Below are 20,092 nucleotides of genomic sequence, written 5' to 3'. Positions count from 1 at the left end.
TGTTAGCTCCTACATCAGTCCAACCCAAGGCTGCTGTCATGAATTCCCATCCCACTTTTTTTTTTTTTTTTTTAGTAAATTCCCACCCAGAACCTAAAAATTGTGCATTTCTCAGAGCAAAATCAAAGCCTGGATTTACTTTCTCTAGAGCAGCAGCGAAGGCACTGCACAGGACTTTAGGCGGCCTCAGTTTAGGTCCCTACACTCCTACAAGATTTCCACGCAGTCTTGGGCATGTTATGAAGGCTTAGATCTTGGAGAGTGTTTAACTCCCATTAGTTTCAAGCAGGGTCTACCACTGTGGCTACACCTCAACTGCAGCACGCCAAGATCATCAGTGAGACACAGACAAGCACTCTCCTTGCATATTCTTTTTTCCCGGGAAAGGAAACTTGGACACTTGATCTGGTGTCAAGGAGCCATAAGCAGCCATGACCCTGATTTGGACAAGTTGTTGAGGTAGAACTCCAGAGGACTCTGCTGAGCTCTCCTTGTTGTGTAAAATAGGAGGTCAAACTCTGTCCAAACCTGATTACGTGCACATTTTTCCTCGACCTTCCCACAGTTGCAGCGGCATGGAACAGACCACATTCCTGCAGGTGATTTGACAATACATCTGGTCAATCGGGAGACAAGTGCAATTCACTGTTACATCCCAAACCAGAAAGCAAGATGCACCAAGTAGCTGGCTCTACACCAGTGTGAGACCATTTTGCTTCCTGCCAGCCAAATCTCCAGAAATATTTTAAGGCTGGGATTATTCTGGGCTTAATTCTACTAGGAACTATTTGATTCCTATTCCAAGTTTGCCAAGTCCAGTGCCAAAACTGTGACTTCTTATAATGTCCAGAGTGTCAAATGGATCAAATGTCAAACTCGCCTTCCAAGCGGTCAGTCCCTCCCAGAACTCACCCACTCACTCACACTCACTCACAGACATGGACTTTGCCTAGAAGACGACTATTCACTTGGTTCTGGTATTGCACCGCCTTTCAAATATCTGAAACATTACTTGACCCAATACTTGAAAAAAGACCCTGCAAAGGACAGAATATTTTCTTGAAATCAAAAATTCAAATTGAAGACTTAAAACTTGCCTGTAATGAATCCTTGTGTTCAAGCAAAGGGAGGACTGGTCTATAAGGGCAGAGGCAGGGCATCAGACTGGCACTCAGGAGTCCAAGAGAACTATTTCACGGCCAGTTTAAGCGTACGACCACGGTCCCCACACCCACCTCCCAGTCGTACATTCCAGAGTTTCCCAAATCTCCTTGTGTCAGCACTAAAAACTACCATGAGAGCCATACAAAAGTAACTTCCAGCTGGATCAATGGGATGGTCTGACTCACCACACACCCATACAACTGCTAGCATCAACTAAAGAGAGAAGGTGAGAAAGAACCGATTGTGGGTCAGGCGTCAGGGACACCTCTTCTGGCATTTCATGCAATCTTGAAATTGCATCTCAAGACTTGTCTCCTCCTTTCCCAGAGATCTCTTGCAAGACCTTCCACATGTCCCTTGAACTCTCTGCATTTCAGCCTCCCAGCTGTACAGTGCTTCCCTCCTCATGGAGACCCTCTGAGGGAACATACACAAAGGCTGACACCCCTTTGGACTGATGCCGCAAAAACAGGATCAAACTTCACAGCAAATTGAAAAGTACCAGCTGATGCCTGAAACCAAGACTTTTTGAAGTAACTGGAGACTATATGGTAGATCACATACTATGCTGCCCTGTGCTACTGTTCTGATGTCAGAGGAGGAACACAGAGCAGAAGCATAGCAGTAGCTCCACTCTATGCTGATACCTCATGTGACTTGATGTCCGTCCTTTCACTAGGATTGGAAAACAAATTTGTTCGTTAGGCTGTAACTTTACACTTTCCACATTTTCAGAGTTTAAACTAAGCTCTTACTGTATTTCAACTGTTTTCAATGATTGCTGTGTGTATGCGTGTTCATAGGTAAACAAATGCATGCACCTGCACATCCGCAGGAACGGAAAAGGGCCAAAGCCTAGAACTTGCCCAACCCCTTTACTAACGGACCACGCTGAGCCAGGTCAGTAGATATCATCAGGTAGTCTACACTCCGCATTAGTGAAATGGAGCTATCAGAAAAGCATAAGGTACCTAAAACCATTAGAAGCTATTCGCATGGCTTTATGCCTAAAATCATAACATAATTATGTTGAGTCTTTCCCATCCTATCTCCTTCACTGTCTCCCCACGTTTTCTCCAGTTCTCTTCATGATATTAGGCTCACTTTACTGAAGTAGGAATCCATCCATCTGACTTCTGACTGGGTACACGGATGACAGGAAAACCTTATCTATGTACACTCCACATCTGCCGGTATTTGTTTCCTAAAACAGCAGAGGCACAGATTAAGCAACCCAGAAAATAAAATCAACAAACCATTCCAAACCACCCTCCAGATTGTGAGCCAAATCAATTCAAATCTGTCGAGGCCGCTGATTTTCAATGCGAAAGGAGAAATGACCTGCTAGTCAGCCTCCCACCAGCAGTGCCGAGCTCCTGTCATCGCTACAGGCCTCGATGCAATTCCTTTTTGACAGAGCTAACAAAAACATTGCAGGGTTTGGTCTCCTCCACACTCTCCACAAGACACATTCTCTTCTGCTTTCTCTTCTCGAGGGCAGAGGGGATACACTAATCAGCAGGAAAAAGAACAGCTCTTCAAGGGGGGGGGGGGGGGGGGGGGGGGGAGTCACGGAAAAGAAACCCAAAATACATGAAAGTTCAGTTTCACAGGTAGCAACTGCGCTCCCTCCAGCCTGCTCTGCCGCGCCATTACCCCCCGGCCTGTCACCGCCCTCACCGGTACCGTCCCCGGGGAAGGCGCAGCGGTCCCCGCCACGGCTCGGCGGGAGCCGGGGCCCAGCCCGACCCCGCCGCGCTGGGTGCCTCCCCCAGAAGGCAAAGCCGGGGGGCATCCGAGCCCCCGACCCCCGGCACGGCCAGCCCCAGAGGAACCCCACAGCCCCGCCGCTTGCCGTCACTCCCGAAAGCCGCAAGGACAGGCGGCCGCCCAGAGCCCCGCCGGGATGCCCAGGCCGGAGGGACCCGCTGCCTCCGGCGGGCCAAGCTCGGCCTCCCCCGCCCAGCTCAACGCCGGGGAGAGGCGCTCCCCTTCCCCGTCCCCGCAGCGGCGGCTCCGAGCCCCAGCACCCACCTCCGCCGCCTCACGCAGCATGCCCCGCCGCCACCGCCGCCGCCTTTCTGCGCGCCGCCCGCCGCGGCCACAGGGCCGGGTCCCGCCCCGGAGGGAGGGACCGTGGTGCCCGGGGCGGGCGGAGGGGGCGACCGGGCGGGCGCTGGCGCTGGCGCTGCCGGCCCCGCCTCCCGCCGGGGCACGAACCGCGCCGCGGGGGGTGGCGGGGGGTGGCGTGACGGCCTCGCGCTGTGCCCCGGGGCGGAGCGGCGGGCGGGCCCTCGGCCTGGCGGCGCTGAGGGGATGCGGCGGGCGGCTCCTCCCGCCCGTCCCCGCGGGGCCGCCCCGAGTTCGCCGCCCGCTGCTGTGCCTTGGCCGGCGGGAGCTTCGGCAGCGCCGGGCGCTGTGTCTGCTGGTTTGTTTAAACGATGACGTCAAGCTTGACGTGGCAATCACAGAAATACCTTATTTTTTTTTACCAGCTCGTTTCAGTCGATGTCAAAAACGTTTAACAAAGGAGGCATCTTTACAGCGGATGGGAAAACCAGAGCCTGGAACAGGGAATCACAGAATGTTCGGGGTTGGAAGAGACCTCAGTGGGTCATCTGGTCCAACCCTCCTGCCGAAGCAGGGTCACCTACAGCAGGCTGCACAGGACCTTGTCCAGGCGGGTCTTGAATATCTTCAGAGAAGGAGACCCCACAACCTCCCTGGGCAGCCTGTTCCACTGCTCCATCACCCTCAGAGGGAAGAAGTTCTTCCTCATGTTCAGGTGGAACTTCCTGTGCCTCAGTTTGTGCCCATTGCCCCTTGTCCTGTCACTGGGCACCACGGAAAAGAGCTTGGCCCCATCCTCCTGACACCCACCCTTCAGATACTTATAGGCATTTTTATGGTCCCCTCTCAGCCTTCTCTTCTTCAGGCTGAACAAGCCCAGTTCCCTCAGCCTCTCCTCCTGATTCAGCCCAGACCACTGGGCACTATCCTACACTTTAGCCCTGCAAATAAACGCCATGAAATAAAGTTTTTCCACCAGACAGCCGTTCCCTTCCATTTAAGCCATATGGTAACCCCCCTTTACAGCAAGCGCCTTACGCAGCTGAACAGGGGGGTGGATGTCCGTGACAAGAATTAACGGAGGGAGGAACCTTCCAGGCTTTTCTGAGTCTGTTTCCAGAAGGCAGAGGAGGGCAGCGCTAAGTGCAAACCAACTCTGCGGGAAACAGAGCAACGCGGAAAAAAGAGGACAAAGAATATCCGCAAAAAAAAAGGATCCAAGTTCATTAGCTGAAGAAAAGCCTGCGAATTTTAGGCTTGAAAACAAGATTTTCAGAGCTGGATTTCGTGTGTCTACATGTTGCATTCCCCAAAACGTACACGCAGCTGAAGCCCCGGAAGAGTTCCTTGTTGACTAATTAGCACTTAAGCCTTCCTTTTTCTGTCAGCTTTCCAGTTATTCTGTGAAACAATCTCAGTGGAATCTCCTCAAGGCCATCACCCGACTGTGACCCTCCGAGCTGGTTTTCTCCAGCGCGCCTTCCTCCCGCGGTTCTGCTAACTCTGGCCCCGCGCTGGCTGTTCTTTGTGCAAAGGTGACAGAACCACCGTGGGACGGGGCCCGGAGCACGCTCGCCGGCGCGAACCCCTGCTTGTTGTTGGCCTCCATCCCCGGTTACACAGCTAACGAGCGCACCTCGGTTCTAGAATGAAAAAATCAGTGCAGGCGGTTTCTGCCTGGGCGCAACAACCAAGGGAGTTTGCTTAATCCCTGAGATACAACAGTGTGCACCTGAGCCCAGAAACGCCTGCAGTTTCTCTTCCCAGGTGTGTCGTGTCTAATCCCTTCTCAGTGGGCAGTCAGCCGTTCCAGGCTATAAGCAGTGCTGGCAAATAATCCCATCCCTGGTGTAAACGGCAGAAGCTGTGTCTGTGCCGGCTGTGGATCCTGACCAGTGCTCTGCCCACCGCGTTGGTGAGGAATACGAGCCCGTGTTTTGTTCTCTCCTGGGGAGTGGTATCCTCCAGCCATCACCGTCCAGACTGCTCTAACATACTGTTCTGCTACATTCTGTCACTACTATGCTAAAACAAAAACAAAATTGTGACACACTGAACCAAACCCACTGTCTTTCCACAGCCCAAACAACGCCCACCCTTCTCTGCTTTGTTCAGAAATCCAGAAGCTAGAGCCTCAGCTCTGGGAAGTGCTATATTGTGTTTAGTTATTTATCATGTCCAGCCATCTGCTGCTTGATGTAAAATAACCCAGGGAATAATGCTCTACGTTTTTAATGGTTCCATGTGCGAGGTTTCTCTGCCTACGGAGCAGTGTAAATATAGCCGCGATACACACAAGATGCCATGGGAAGTGCCAAATGCCTGCACAGCAACAGTGAGCTTCTGTTAACAGCAAGGCACCGTCTTCATCCTTCTGTGCCTTTTCACTCTGTTGTTACTGATGGTGTGACCGCAGTGCAGGGCGGTGTTTCTCAGATTACTTCTGTGGACCAGCCTCTGCCAACTGATATCCTTACTCGTCTTGGGCTGCACTTCAGCTCAGATCTACTCTCACCAGTTACATCTGTCTAGGGGAATAAGCACTAGTGCGTAACCTTCCCTACCACCCAAGCCTCAGCATGGTCAAGGCTGTGGTTTAGGCTCAGCCCAGCGCAGAGTCTGGAGGACTGTGTGGTTGGGGACGGTTACTACAAAGTAAGCTGGAGTTACCCACAAAACCAGATGGCTGAGGGCCCTTCACTGTAGTCAGGAGACGTGCTCTGCCCTTGCAAGAGGACAGTCACTGGTGGTGGCATTTCCAAAACACACTCAGGAATGGAGAAGTTCTGAACTATTTACTGTTTTCTTCCTGTAACATTTCCCCCTTAACAGATTGCTTTCTGGTGGCGTTTTGTTGAGCAACACAAGTTTGTTTCCCAAGGTCTGAATTAAAACTGACCACAAACTTTCAAAGAACCTGCTTATGAAAGCTTTTTCTTTCCACTCCTTCACTGGTCTGTTTGTATCTGTCCATTATTACCTAACTGTTGATTTCTGTCCCAAAGAGCTCAGAGTTTACGTGTTCACTCTGTGTTTGCACAGTTCTGGCACACTGGAATTCTAGCCTGTGATCAGGGCTCACAGTTTCAATGAGAATACAAGTAAGAAGAAAGTTGAGCTGTGTAGTCTTCTGTAAATTAATAGAAGTATGTTGGAAAAAAAAAAACAGTCTACAAGCACAGAGGAGTTTAATAAACTCAAGAACAGTTTCCAAGAGAGAGGTACATAAGTTCATGCAGGGGGAAAAAAAAGGCTTTCAGTTCTAGCTTGGGACATTAGATTTTTCTGGCAAGTGTGTTGCCAGTGAGCAACATAACCACTCAAACCAAAAAGTTAATTATTTAATGCACTATCAGCAATGTCTGGCATTTCCTCCACTAGAAGTGGAGTTCATGTTCAGGCACATAGTACCTGGGTTATGAATGACTGCAATTGCTAAGGCATGCACACTGTGCATGTAAAAATGATCCAGTAAATAGAAAAGTTGAGCTTTTAGCTTGTGATTTATAATGAACTCCTAAGCAAAGATGGCTCTGGAGTCTGGCACTGATGTTCTCTGTAGTAGTATCAAACTCAGAGTAGCTCAGGCAGCATAAAGAGTTGATCTAGTTTTATTGTAGTGTAAACATTAGAAAATGGCTGGACTCTGGTTCTATAATTGCCTAATTAAATGTTCTACCATCTTAATATAGGAATAGTTCTCCTAACATAAGTAGATATTTTTATACAGTACCTACAGTACCTGTGATAATCTACCGAAGTCTCTGTCTGGTTCACATTATTTTCCCCCTTTCTTTTTCTTTTCCATTGAAGTCCAATTATCTCATATTTCATTTTGTCCTTCATTTGAAGGCACAGTAGCGCTGGTTGTTGTAGCGTGTAAATCCTGACATTTAATCTGCCTCTTAGTGGGTGATTTATTTGAGAACTTTTTTTAAGAAGTGTGAGGAGATGTTATTTTGTTGCAGAGATTTCTAAAACGTTTGGCCCCCCCTTATCTTTAACTTGTTGCCAGTTTTGTCTGTCCTCCTGGTTTTGCTTTGTCTCTATTCCTGGGATCCACTGTTCCCACTTTCAGTGTCCTGTGCTTGAAGATTTGAGTAGCAAACAACTTTGAAAAGAGAAAGAATGCTGTCCTTGTCCAACATAAAGCCATAAAGGACAGATTTTATACTTTATTCCGTATGAAACCGCCTTGCCTTTTGTGGTGTGTTCAGTCTGTGACATGCAGGCAGGTGCTTCTGGCCTGCACCAACCATCAAGCCTGACCCAGCTGAGCTCCCTGCACTCGGCCAGCTTGGGCTGTTGGGTTTTGCTTTCCATATGGTCACAGTATTGTAACTGTCTGCTGACAGTCACGCATGCTAGCCAACACACTTCTGACATCATTTCTTATCTTCCTTCTCTGGCCTCACTGTTAAGAGGTGAGAGGGTGACATCATCCTTAGGAGGACTGTGGTGTCATCAGAAGTACTATAAATATTAAGTCATTAGTGAGGTAGGGGGATGACAGGTGGAAAGGGAAACTGAGAGGATTATTTTGTTAATCGATCAAATGAGGGATTATAATTTTCCAGGAGCTGCTGCAGCTGGAATTTGAGGCAGGGTGGGAGGCACCGGTCATGTACCAAGATGCTCATCTGTAATGATAACAGGCTTATCAGCTCTGATGCCATCAGGGCTTGCGTTGCACAACCAAACTTGATTTTGAACCAAGTACTTTCGGACTTAGTTTTGTGACAGATACACTTCCCCCCCCACCCCCGAAAATATAGTCCCAAAAAGGGGATCTGTAGCCGACAAACTGCCAGACAAGCTGCTGTCTCCTTTTCAGAATATAACCAGTCTCGATGATGATGATTCTCAAAAGAGCCTTTCTTTTTCCTCTAGATCCACATCCAGCCTTGCAAAACCATGAAAACCTCAATGCTTCCTTTATATCCTAGCAGCTCTTTCCACAGTCAAAACTCATTTCTCTGATACAAACTACTTGGCTACTGAGAAACAGAGGCACCTATTGACTCCTATGATCCAAGCATGGCCAAAGAAAAAGAGCGTAGGAATATTTAAACTAGAAACAAGAGAGTCTAAATGCATCAGCCCTGCGGGACGCCCACTTGTGCCAGTCCAGTCTCATCAGAAAGTAATTTAGCTCCAAATCTGTAAACAACCAAGCTTGAGCCCTCTACATATGATCTCGGAAAGTTCAGAAAGTCTTAATCCCTGATAAAGCAAAGCCATCACAATGTACAAGATTAAGGATATAAAAGTGAAATCATCAACATGTTCTTTCTTCAGCCAAAGCCCGGAATTCCTGCATAGGCATGTTCAAACACAGACCTTTACTCTGCTCAGGGAAAATACATACTGACATTTAAATGCACACATGTACAAGAAATAAGAGATGGTACACAACTCCGTGGAAAACCCCTCTGTCCTGGTTTAGACTGAAATGCTTTCCAGCCCAAAAGCTAGCTTTTCATCAGTCCGGTAAATCAATGCATGACTAGCAAAGCTTTTGCCCAGAACACACTTTCAAAGCACAGCAAGTCAAATGAAAGATCTTTGGTATTATTTTTTTCAAACAAAACAGTACAAAGCACGCTTTGAGAACTTCAAACAAAGCTGCTCTGCTTCTCAGGGTATCATCTTTTCTTTACTATAACTGCAACTTTCACAAACTATAATACTAATATTAATCCTGAAGAGGAAAACGTATTTGGAAACCACCTCCTTCTGTTGAGAAGATTTTTGCTTTCCTCTCAGTCTCATGTCTGCAATTTCTACATCAGACTGCCTCCCAATAGTGAATTATCCTTGCAAAAATGTTCTGAAAGTTATTGCTTGGGGGTTGTAAAGTAGCACATCTTGATTAGTTCACGGAGTTGTTACCTCCTTACTGTGCAAACTAGTCTGTCTTTCCTGCAGCTGACAAAGTTGTAACAGTTATAGCCAACGTAAGATAATAGGAAGATAAAGAGATATTTTTGTATAAAGCTGTTTCTTGTGGTAGGCAAGGCATGAAGTGCAGGAGCTCAGCTTGAAATTCATTCTGAACTCCACTGAGAGAGTAAAGTGTCTAACATCAGTTTTATAATAAAAGTAACAATATTTGGTGCTTCTCACTGTGACAGAAAAATTCTTCCCTTCTGTGCAGACCAGGGTGCAGAAGGGATTGTTCTGTGTGTGGCTCCTGCTGAATGGAGGGGCACCCTGTCCCTCGCTTGTAGTTCCAAGAAGCAGGTTTACTTGGCTTTGAAGCCAGAGAATTCTGCACTGTCTCAGGTACTGTCGTTGGTTCAGGCTGTCATATAAACCGGGTGGAAAAGGTTTTGATCTCCCATCAAGAAAGAGAAGCAGATGGAGGACTGTGAGCAGGCTGCCAGGAGGAGAGGCAGACCCTGGCTGCTTTTTGCCCTACTGGTGAACTGATGGGGAGGCCTCTGCCAGCTTTGCCCAAAAGTTCCCCTCTTCAGCCCTATCTTATTAATTTTGCTGGAAAAAAGTGAGATAATCCAACTGCTTGCTACTTTTTTTTTTTTTCTTTCACTAAGACTTAGCTTTCTTGACTATCTGAAGTGGTAGGATGTAACCAAGTTAAGGCATTTTTTTTAAACGTCTGTGTGTGCCATTTGAAAGGGCGCTTCTCCACCTTTCCCAGTTCAGCCTGTGCAGGAGGCGTGGGTCCTGCGCCCGCTGCCCCTCCTCGAGGCTTGCGGGAACAGGGTGCAAGTCTGCTCAGGAGCTCTGGCCCCAGGCCCTTCTACACTGTCTGCTCATCGCTTCTCCTGTGCCGAGCTGTGAGGACAGCTGGCATCTGGCAGCACGGAGTTCAGATCTCTCTGAGCTTTAACCTCTAGACTCTGTATCAGGTGATGTGGGGTGAGAGGTGAGATGCTGTTTTGAGATAACTTGTCTTAGTCGCATTTTCTTTGCAATTCCATTCTTGGGGATTTTAGTGATTAGAGTTTATGCAAAGGACTGTGCTTGTTCTGGATTTAAAGTACAGTCACCCTTTGAATGCTTGTGACAATAATTTCTTCAGGCAAAATTTGAGCTATATGGAACAATGATAATGTTTAAAAATACGTTTGGCGTAAGTGACTGATCTTTTCAGTCTTGCTTGCTATCAGAGCCGATTTAGTCTTACTGTTTTGGGCTGATTTGTTCTCAGAAATATATTGCTACTGATAAAGTTAATGATCAAGATTGTGTTGAAATCCTAGGAACAAGCTGAGGCACAGAATTAAATCCTGCACATGCAGTCACAGGCCAATAAATTCTCTTTCATGGCTTGCATCAAACCTGGGCAATTAATCAGTAAATCAGGTTGTTTACTGTGCAGTCTTTCTCTTATCTAAGCAGTTCACTCACTAGTTTAGGCTGAGGACTTGTATAAAACTCCCCCTGGTACCTCTAAGTTGAATATGTTAAAGCAGCAGCATTGTCATTTATTTCAGTTTTGTACCTGCTCTCTGTCTTTACATCTTCTGTAAGGAAGTGCCTATCTATGTGACATCAGCTGAGGAACTGACTTCCTTTTTACCATTTTTACATCTGGAGTGCTAATAGAGTTAATAGATGTGATTGGCTTTCCAAAACCATGAAAATATACTTTATTTTATTTTGGCTTCATGTTCAAATTTCTATGAGTGGGAGAAGTGACCGTGGTAACTGAGTAGTAAATCCTTCCCTCAAAATATTCTTGGTGTCGAAATGAGTGTAGTCTCTCCAGAAGTGTTACAGCTGTACAGTCCCTGAACATTGTAATGGATGTTATTTTAGAACTGCAATTAAACAGCATTTCATGTCCATCAGTCTAAAAATAATTATTTGAAAAACTAAACTTAGGTTTGCTGTGACAAAGAGTATATCAGCCAATCTGGAAGCGTTTAATGGACGAACCACAGTCTGTGGCTTAAAAGGAAGTATTTCCTTTTTCTGATTTTTGCTGTTGTGTTGAAAGCTAAGCAAAAATTAGAATTCTAATGCAACGGAAAGTTTCAGTATTCAAATATTAGTATTTGAACACAGACTCTGAAATATAAAAGAATCTTGAACTATAAAATACACAGAAGTTTTTGCAGGTGAAACACCTGTCTTAAAGGGGGGTTAGTATGGCTGCGTAATCTGGCCAGAAGGTATGATGTATTTGAATGGCTCTCAGGAGGCAATGATCCATTATGAGGAATTCTAATCCAATGTCAACTGAGAAAGCTGAAACAATTTTAGTTAGTCCAGTATTAAAATACTGTAAATGAACATGTAATCAACTGCCCGCTCTACGTATCATTGTCTAGATCCCTCCCTCACGTAAAAGCCAACATAAAGGTCAACTCTGTGTCCACCTGTTTTATTCACAGTTTGAGAAAGGCTTACAAGCACTTGCACTTACATACAAGTATTTTGCATAAGTCTATGGAAATCATTTATTTCATTGAAATTAGTGGAATCCATTTCATTAGGTCCAGCACGTTCTGGGGTAGAAAGCCGTTGTCCTGGCGGTCTCTATGCTTTACATATTCCGTTATGCAAATCTGAGAATTCATCAGAGACTTTTCCTCATTCCTGCTACCCTCATTACCGTTTAATGTTTATCTACTCCAGACAAATCTACATACCACGAACAGCCTCTCAAACCTAGCAGCTTCTGCCCACAAAAGCAACATAAGCTTGTTTCACTGTTATGCGCACGTCAGCGACACTGTGTTCAGCATATCATGAGCAAAGAGAATTCCCATCCCAGTGAGTTTGGAGTCTGAAAAGTATCAGGCCTGGTGCTCACTTCCCACAAAGCAACGTAATCCCATTCAAGCCAGTGAACTCTGTATTACACAAACAGAAGGTCATGCTCATTGTTTCAAAAGGGTGGAATTTTTTTTTTTAAAAGCAAGACTAGGAACAGGCAAGCAGATAGTGCTTTGTGTCCAGCTCTGTCATAATACAAGAAGAGACAAGGGCCTGAGCAGAAAATACAGAAAATAATTCTATTTAATAGAATAAAAAACCGAAATCATACCCACAGGTAGCTCAGAGTCACGTCAAGGTACATGTCTGCTTCTGCTCTGGACTCTTCAGACATCCTGTTTTTCCCCGTGCCCACCCCCACACTGCAATTTGGGCACAAACCAAAAAGCCTCCCTGTGCTGTCATCCCGGAGACAGCAGCTGCCCCTCCCCTGCAGCCCTCGGTGACAGCCCAGCTCGTTCACCCGGCGTGTTTTGCATGCTGCTTGCGTGGGGCTGGGATCATGCCCATTGCTCATCTACCTTGTCCCGGTCAGATGGAGATCATCCCGTGCAATTCTGCTGCCTGTGGCAGACGCAGTTCGATAGGGTTTTCTCGCTTTCTGTTTCATACTGCTAGCGTGTCTGTACAGACATAGGCACAGCTTAGTGCAAACACGTCTTTTGTCTGTGACATCTGTGGGATTTTTTTATCGTTAGTGGTTTGCTAATTTCCCAGAATCTCCCTCCCATGTGGCATGTTTTAAATATAGCACAGCCACGTTACAAAGGTCTTCCTCCTCCTCTTCCTCATATCTTTCTGTACCACGTTACAAGCAGTGTAATAACGATATACAAAAATGAATTGAAAATTTTGCCCAAATAAAATGTAAACTGACTTCTTCTTAAAGTATAATCTAACTGCAGGAATGCATTATCCTCAGTGCTTTTAAAGTCACAGCACAAGTTCACGTGATATGTTTCAGTTACCCAGGAGATGTTCTTGTAAAGTTCAGAGTCTCGCCTGAAGAATGATCTGAATGTTCCCCAAGTTTGCAAAGGAAAGATCATATCCATAGTATTGCTTTTCACACATTTAAGTTTCAGATTTTATGCTGCCCTTTGCTAATTGGAGCTCCTTCCCTGTTTATTTTACTGACAGTTTCAACTCCCAGGGACCTTTCTGTCTGCATAGCTCAGCTACTGAAGTGGATGTCCAAATCCAGCCACTGCCAACAGCAACCCACCTCACCCTCATTTCAGACTGCCTGGTTGACTTCTCTACCCATCCAGCTTCCATGACATTGCTAGTATCAAACTCATCATAAAGGTTAGATCCTCAGTTTATAAAAGTTGACATACCTTCATGGAAATCTCGACCTAAATCTGTCAGACCCAAACCGAAAAGCTGCCAGGCTGTACCAATCAGCTAGCACACCGAGGAGCTACACGCAAGTCACCATAGACTCCTGGATCAGGAAGGTTCGTCTGTAAACCGTAGAGTATATCCTACACTGCACTGTGTGGGTTGTATGGAAACACCTGAGTGGGATCTATGCGAGATAGCAATACGGCTATGCTAACATTATACTCCACCCAGGCTAATACATCTCCTGTGAAACCTACGCAGAGCTGTGCGGTGACTCCAGTAGCTCAGCTGGGCGGATGTGCCTACATGGCTCTGCTCGGTGCTGGGTGGAAATGCTGTGGTCCTACCTGTGATTTCGAACACGTCAGCCTCTAAATATTCTGCCCCACCGTCACCCTAAGAGTAGGTGACTGCTGAGGAATACAGTCCAGAGTCACTTAGGAAATCATCAGGTTGTTTGCTGGATCTGTCTCTTTTGCCTCCTTCACAAATCGTTCAGTGGTGGCACTTCTGTAACTGGGGCAGTAAGTGCCATTCTCCCTCCCTCATCACTTCTCCTGAGTGGTTCTTCTGTCCGATTCATGGCTGTGTCCCAAGACCACCACCTCATAGATGTGCTCTTTGCCTTCCAGGAGAGCAGCAGCAGGGGTGTCTGGGCACGTTTTCCCTGGCTTGGGACACATCGCACATCTCACATTTGCCACAGGTTTTCTGATTCTGTACTTGCTGCCGTGCCAAATTTCCAAAGTTTCCATCCTTACCCAGCTAGTACCAGCCACATGTGAGGGCCACCAGCTTCACAGAGCCACCCAGCCTTTCATAGCAGTTGTAATACCACAGTGGACATACAGTAGCACAGTGTCCAAAGGGCGACACTTGGACTTGCTGCATTGGATATCAGCAGGTGGACAAGGGTCAACCACTGCTTTATCCTGTTTTCCCAAAGACCTGCCAGGCTTCAAGCTAGCCCTGCCCTAAGGCACTGGAGTTAAAAAGCAAATAAACAATTAAATTCCTACATTTAGATTGAGAGTCCAGACGTTTCGAATCCAGCCGGGATCTTTCATCAATGGAATCTGAAAGAAACAAAGAATAATAAGGAATAATACAGTTAATTAACTGTGAACAGAAGTTAATGTATCCAGGCCTCGATTAAAGTCCTTGAAACCCAACTGCTCTAATGAATACCTCTCCTGTGATTCCTTTGTAAACCACATTGCCCTGGTCTCCTCCTCACTTTTTATCTGTGCTGAGAGGTATTCTCAATTCCCTCTTTCCATCATCTCAGTTTTCAGGGTTTTTGCAGAAGAATTTACTCCTCCGCTGGCAGGCTCTGTACCACCAGTCAGAGGGAGCTTGCAAGCAGGGGATCCCTGTGAGCTCTGAAGAAGCATGGACCACAACAAGCTCTGTTTATTCTTTTTCAGGGTGGGGATGCCCGATGCAAAGGACAGAGGCAGAGTTGTAATCCCACCCTGCTGCCTGGGGAGAAGATCTTTTCATATGGCAGCATCCCTAGATCTGATTGTGGTACAGGAAGACTGTAATACCCAGTAGGACAAGAAAAGGAGTTCTGTAGGACAAGAAGAGCACGTTTCAGCCCCTTTGAGGCAACAAGGACTTCAGGGGCTGCACAGCAGAGCCAGGACTTTGTTCCCTGAGCAGTCCCCTCCTGACAGGCAGCACAGGAGCTTCAACGGGGTGGCTGTACTCTGAGAGTCAGAGCCCCACAGATGAGGTGGCACACAACGACAGTGACGACCTCTTTCTGAATACACAGAAGTAGGAGTGAATGGTGATTTCATTTTTAAAGAGACCACAGTTGCAAGACATGTTGAAATAAATTAATACATAGTAAAATGGGTAAGCTTCCAGTGTTGCTGGAGATGAAGGGTTTCATGTTTAAAATAAAAGGAAAAGTTATTGAAGAGAAATTCTGTACTACAGTTTATACTATTTTTTATTCCATAGTGAAATTTTACACTGAAAGGACTAATTTGCAGGATTGATATGTATGATGATATGAACCAATCATTTGAAAGATTTCCCTTTGGTGCGTAGAAAAATTGACATTCAAATATGGCCAAGTTTGCTGGTGACGTGTGTTCTGAAAACATGCATGTTCCCTCATATTCAAATCTCATAATTTTTCAAGCACAAATGCTCACCAGAAAAAAACTAATCCATTCTACTCTTTATCACTCTCAAGTTACATGACACCCAGAATACTCTGTGGAATCTTACTGAGCGAATAGAAAAGGCACCAAATTGTCTCTTTTCTGAAGTCTTTCGCATCTAAATACAGCTAATGAAAGAATAAAAATTAAAGAGGAATCAGAAATAAAAAACAAGCACTGCAGAAATAAATTCACCCAGTTCTGGTAGGTGCAGTTCTTAAGGGTTCCATTAATGTTCATTACACTCACTCACACACTCTGTTACATGTATAATTAGAACAACATTTCAGGTGGGTGGCGTGAAAAGTAAGTTTGGGGTGGCACCATCAGGAGAGGACAGTAGAGGTCTGGCACGTAGCCCTTCTCTGGTCACGATAATACCTTGTACATGAGCATTCCATTAGGGATTGCATCACACTATTCAAACACAATTTACCAAGTCTCTCAACAACCCTATGGGCCAGGAGGTATTATTAATTCCATTTTCCAAATGAAGAAACTGAGATACACCCTGATTAAATTACTTGCTCTGTGTTACAAAGGAAGTAGAGCATCCGAATTAGAAATAGATCTCTTTCAATATGACCCACTGATTTAAAACAAGTCTACCCTTTCTTTCAGTTCTCAGAAGCAGAACAAAAATACTGGCATTTTTGTGCCAAGAATTAAATGAACAGAAATACTCTTGCAGGCTATATTATTAATTGAAATACAGATGTGTGTTTTATGCAAATACTGGGTTTAATATAATCATATTTTCCTGCTGTATGGGCCTGTTTGGGATGAAGATGCATCATGCTGCTTTATTGACCAGGACAGTGGCTTGAAGATTTCATGGCAGTTGACTGCTCAGGGATAACATTAAATATTCAGAACATGAAATATCAGAGCAAATTCACAGTGTTTGTGTACTTCATGTTTGTATTTCTGGGGCATATAAAATACATATGCTATATGTGTTCTATATTTTGCAATATATTTTGCATCCCATTTTACGCAATCTGAGGTGTGGGTCTCAGTGCATGTCTTTAGTCTTTGTCGCTTTTTGAATTTTAGGAGCACTTCCACCTCCCAGGGAGGGGTGCCAGCCCCATGCATGTCTTGTCCTGTGAAAAGGAAACCCAGAGGTGCCAGCTGGATGCAGTGTTTGGGGAACAACTGGGTTCATTCCCTGGAAAATGCCCACCCCACAGCGTGGATGTAGTGTCCGGATTTCCCAGAGAAAATGAGCCGTGCAAGACGAGAACCAGTTAGGGTACCAGTCTGCCTCCTGTGCATGCCACTGGGTCCAGAACAGACGCTTTGTGGGTGGGCTGGAAGGATTGGCTGTGAAGGCAGGCAGTACACGGGGAGCTGCCACCTTCATACTCCAGACATCAGGGACACGTTGGCAGAGTGGATCAAGGGTTTTCTGTATTAATTCATCCCTTCTTCCTCTTTCCCCAACCTTTGCAGTCTATTTTGGAGCCCATCCAGCTAGAAAAGAGCTCAGACAAGTAGATTCCTTTACAAATATCTGTATTCATGAAAGGATTAGACTGACCCTCTTTTTCTTTTTCTTTTTCTTTTTCTTTTTCTTTTTCTTTTTCTTTTTCTTTTTCTTTTTCTTTTTCTTTTTCTTTTTCTTTTTCTTTTTCTTTTTCTTTTTCTTTTTCTTTTTCTTTTTTCTTTTTATTTTCTTTTTCTTTTTCTTGTTCTTGTTGTTTTTTCTTTTTCTTTTTTTCTTTTTCTTTTTTTCTTGTTCTTGTTCTTGTTCTTTCTTTCACTCTCTTTCACTCACTTTTGTTCCCTCTTTCTCTCCCACTCTCTTTCCTTTCCTTTCTTTCTTAAAAAGAGTCAAAGTTCCCAAAAAATCACATCTGTAATTACATAAATAAAATCTCAGAAATGCAATAATAGGAACTGCCAGTGGAAAACAGTATGTTTCATTAGCAGAAAAGTCAACAGTGTGCTGCAACAGAGTTGATAATTGTACAATAGTGCTGCTGCCTGTGCATTCAGTTCTTCTGAAAAACAGTGACCAGAGACAGTCCTGTGAAACATTCTTTGTGTACTGGTGTAACAACCACGCGACTCTCCAGGATCCCTGCCAGCAGTTTAAAAGTGCAATGAATGTTGCAGTTAAGTATTTGATCTTTCAAGTTGCCTAATCTCTGCTTCTGCTCACGTTTGAAAGGCAACCCTAAGGAGCTTTCACTCAGTTCTGCAATTAATGGAAAAATTTTTATTGAATGATGTTTTGTCCATTTTTTAGATTGGCTGTTATAAATCAGCTGTCCACCTTTCCTGTTTAGTAGGCTTGGAAATGCAAACTGACCTGAGTAAGAATTATTTTAAAGCAGACACGATGCCTCAAATCTTTTCGTCAGTTGTACCGGTCTCTGTAGTCACCCTGCTGACCTTAAAGAACAAAGCTAACGTAGGCAAAAGTTGACCTTGCGCTTAAGCTAGTGAAATAGGAGACAAGGGCTATTCCTGTACAAGAAAACTTAACAGGGCCAAGGCACAGACAGAGGCACTGGGACACTCTGGTCTGTGCCCTGACGCTGGAAGAGCAGCACTTGGCACGGCTGCAGCCCTGGCCAGCTAGCAGTTCCCAGCTTGGGAGTGAGCATGGAGCATTTCCATCAGGCATCTGAATGGGGCCAACTGGTTTGAGGGCTGAAGAAGCTTAATAGCATGGAGATGACTGGATCACACTGGTTAGCATCCAAGCCAGAGGATGGGCAATGTCATATTGTTTAGTTCGCTAACACCACTGTAGCCAAGAGATCCAGATGTCCTCTGGAGCTGCCTGAGCTTGCTTCCTTCCACAAGCGTAGACTTATCACAAGTCCTGTTGTTCACTTCTGCTGACGTCTGACAGGAGTAATATCCTCCTAAGCTGTCAGGGTAAATTCATTAATATTCATGAGAAAACAGTATCTTGTGATGTAAAGCAAAATTTGCCTTTTAACCCTGAAAGAGAGGCTTTGTGACCCTGTCTTGGCCAGTCTGGAAGCATTAAGCCAAGCTGTACTTTTCCCAGATAAATATGAATCATTTAAGAGTTGAGAGATTTCTTATAGCTGATAGAAGATGGAGTAAAACAAGAGAAGATTCAGAGACAACAGATATTATGGCATAAGATCTGTGGGAGGACAGGTTGGTCTATACTTCATACCCTCACTAGAGTGAAATATATATCTTTTATAAAAATATTGCAAGGAAAATGAAAAGGTGGTAACTGTAATCCCGTATCTCCTTGAAAGAGATGTGGCGATGTAGTGAACATGAAATGCAACAGGAAACATTTAGGCATTAGGACAACTTTATAGTATCAGGAGTAGGCAAGCTCTGGTACGGCTTGCTGGAAGAAGCTGAGATCTTTCAGAGCAGACTGAACATGCAGTTGTCAGAAATGTTTTAATTATAGCTGAATTTGCCTGTAGGCATAGAAATGAACCGGATGATCTCGGAGTCTCTTCCAGCCTTGCATTCTATTATTTTGTGACAAAATGACACAGCAGGATGAAGCTGCATTTTCAGGAGCACTTTCCTACCAATGAAATCTCACAGTGGAAAAAATTCAGAAACTGGTGGTGAAAACCCTGTTACATTAAATGTTTTGAATCTGACTAAGAAAATAGTGCAGAAACGAGCTGTAGGGAAGCATGGCAGAGTAGCCGAGGGGTGGACTGCATGACCTAAGAGGCTGTTCTGTCTCAAACTTCCGACTCAGTCTCACGACATCACCTGACTGGTGATTAACTCATCACACTGATGCAATAGATGTTGTAAACAAAGTTACTCATTTGTGCATTACTCAGGTAATTCAAATCTGTTTCCTACAGTAATCATGCCTCTTAACGTAGTCAGGTACACACTGTACGTGTGTTTCATTGCTTTTCTGCTAATACCGGGTAGAAACATCCTATTTCCTCCCTTAAGGAGCATCTGATTTTAAAAAACAATTAGAAGACCCACCCCTGATGCCCAGAGGTGACGTGCATTTTCTCTGTAGTGTGGTTGCATAGTGCAGAGCAGCAGATCTGGGCCAGTGCCTTTGATGAGGGGATGCTATCTCCGCTACATAGTGTCTTTTAATCACCAAAGAGGAAGGAGGGCCACCTTCTTCTAAGATAAGATGGCAATTCTAAATTCAGCACATGACCAAATTACCTTTTGAAATGACCTAAAGAAAGAAAAACATTTCCTACTATCTTGGATATTGAGGTTTGACTGAAAATATTAAATTTTTCTGGAGAGGTGTAGCTAGAGTCAAGTGAAGCTTGGGACGTAAATAAATAACATCAATGAATTAGTATTTTCATTAAATGTCGGAAATGTAACTACACAGAGCTCTGTACAAGCTGCAATAGTGAGTTCCTAGTCAAATACCCTGACATCTTACTCCACCAAGCGAAAGAATTGCTGTCTACATTTACTTTCTACAAGAGGGCTACCAAAATATAGCCACTGGTCTGTAGGAGGCCACGGAGGGCTACTGCACATGGAGATCAGCAGAGCACAGTTTAAGTACTTTGTAGTGTGAAAACCATAGTCAAGCTTTATCAGACAAAGTGGAGGAGGCCCAGCAAGAAACC

General features: G+C 45.0%; 1 protein-coding gene across 6 annotated transcripts in view; it reads right to left on the bottom strand.

Moving 5' to 3' along the window:
* The window catches only part of LPIN1 (lipin 1), a 94,164-nt gene that overhangs the window by 54,825 nt on the left and 19,247 nt on the right, over window positions 1-20,092 (bottom strand). For 4 of the 6 annotated variants that reach the window (XR_012763264.1, XM_075414858.1, XM_075414854.1 and 1 more), the window contains exon 2: window positions 14,349-14,405. Coding sequence is in view for 5 of the 6 variants with exons in the window: in XM_075414858.1 (XP_075270973.1) it covers window positions 14,349-14,405 (57 nt within the window). In the remaining variant the exon portion in view is untranslated. Of the gene's footprint in view, window positions 1-2,268; window positions 2,709-3,198; window positions 3,280-14,348; window positions 14,406-20,092 lie in introns of those variants that run through there. The other 2 variants (XM_075414856.1, XM_075414857.1) reach the window with 2 other exon arrangements.

The sequence above is a fragment of the Opisthocomus hoazin genome, chromosome 2 (assembly GCF_030867145.1).
Source record: "Opisthocomus hoazin isolate bOpiHoa1 chromosome 2, bOpiHoa1.hap1, whole genome shotgun sequence".
In the NCBI taxonomy this organism is placed as follows: domain Eukaryota; kingdom Metazoa; phylum Chordata; class Aves; order Opisthocomiformes; family Opisthocomidae; genus Opisthocomus; species Opisthocomus hoazin.
The sequence above is the reverse complement of the archived record's forward strand: the minus strand, read 5'-3'. Positions and strand labels throughout refer to the sequence as shown.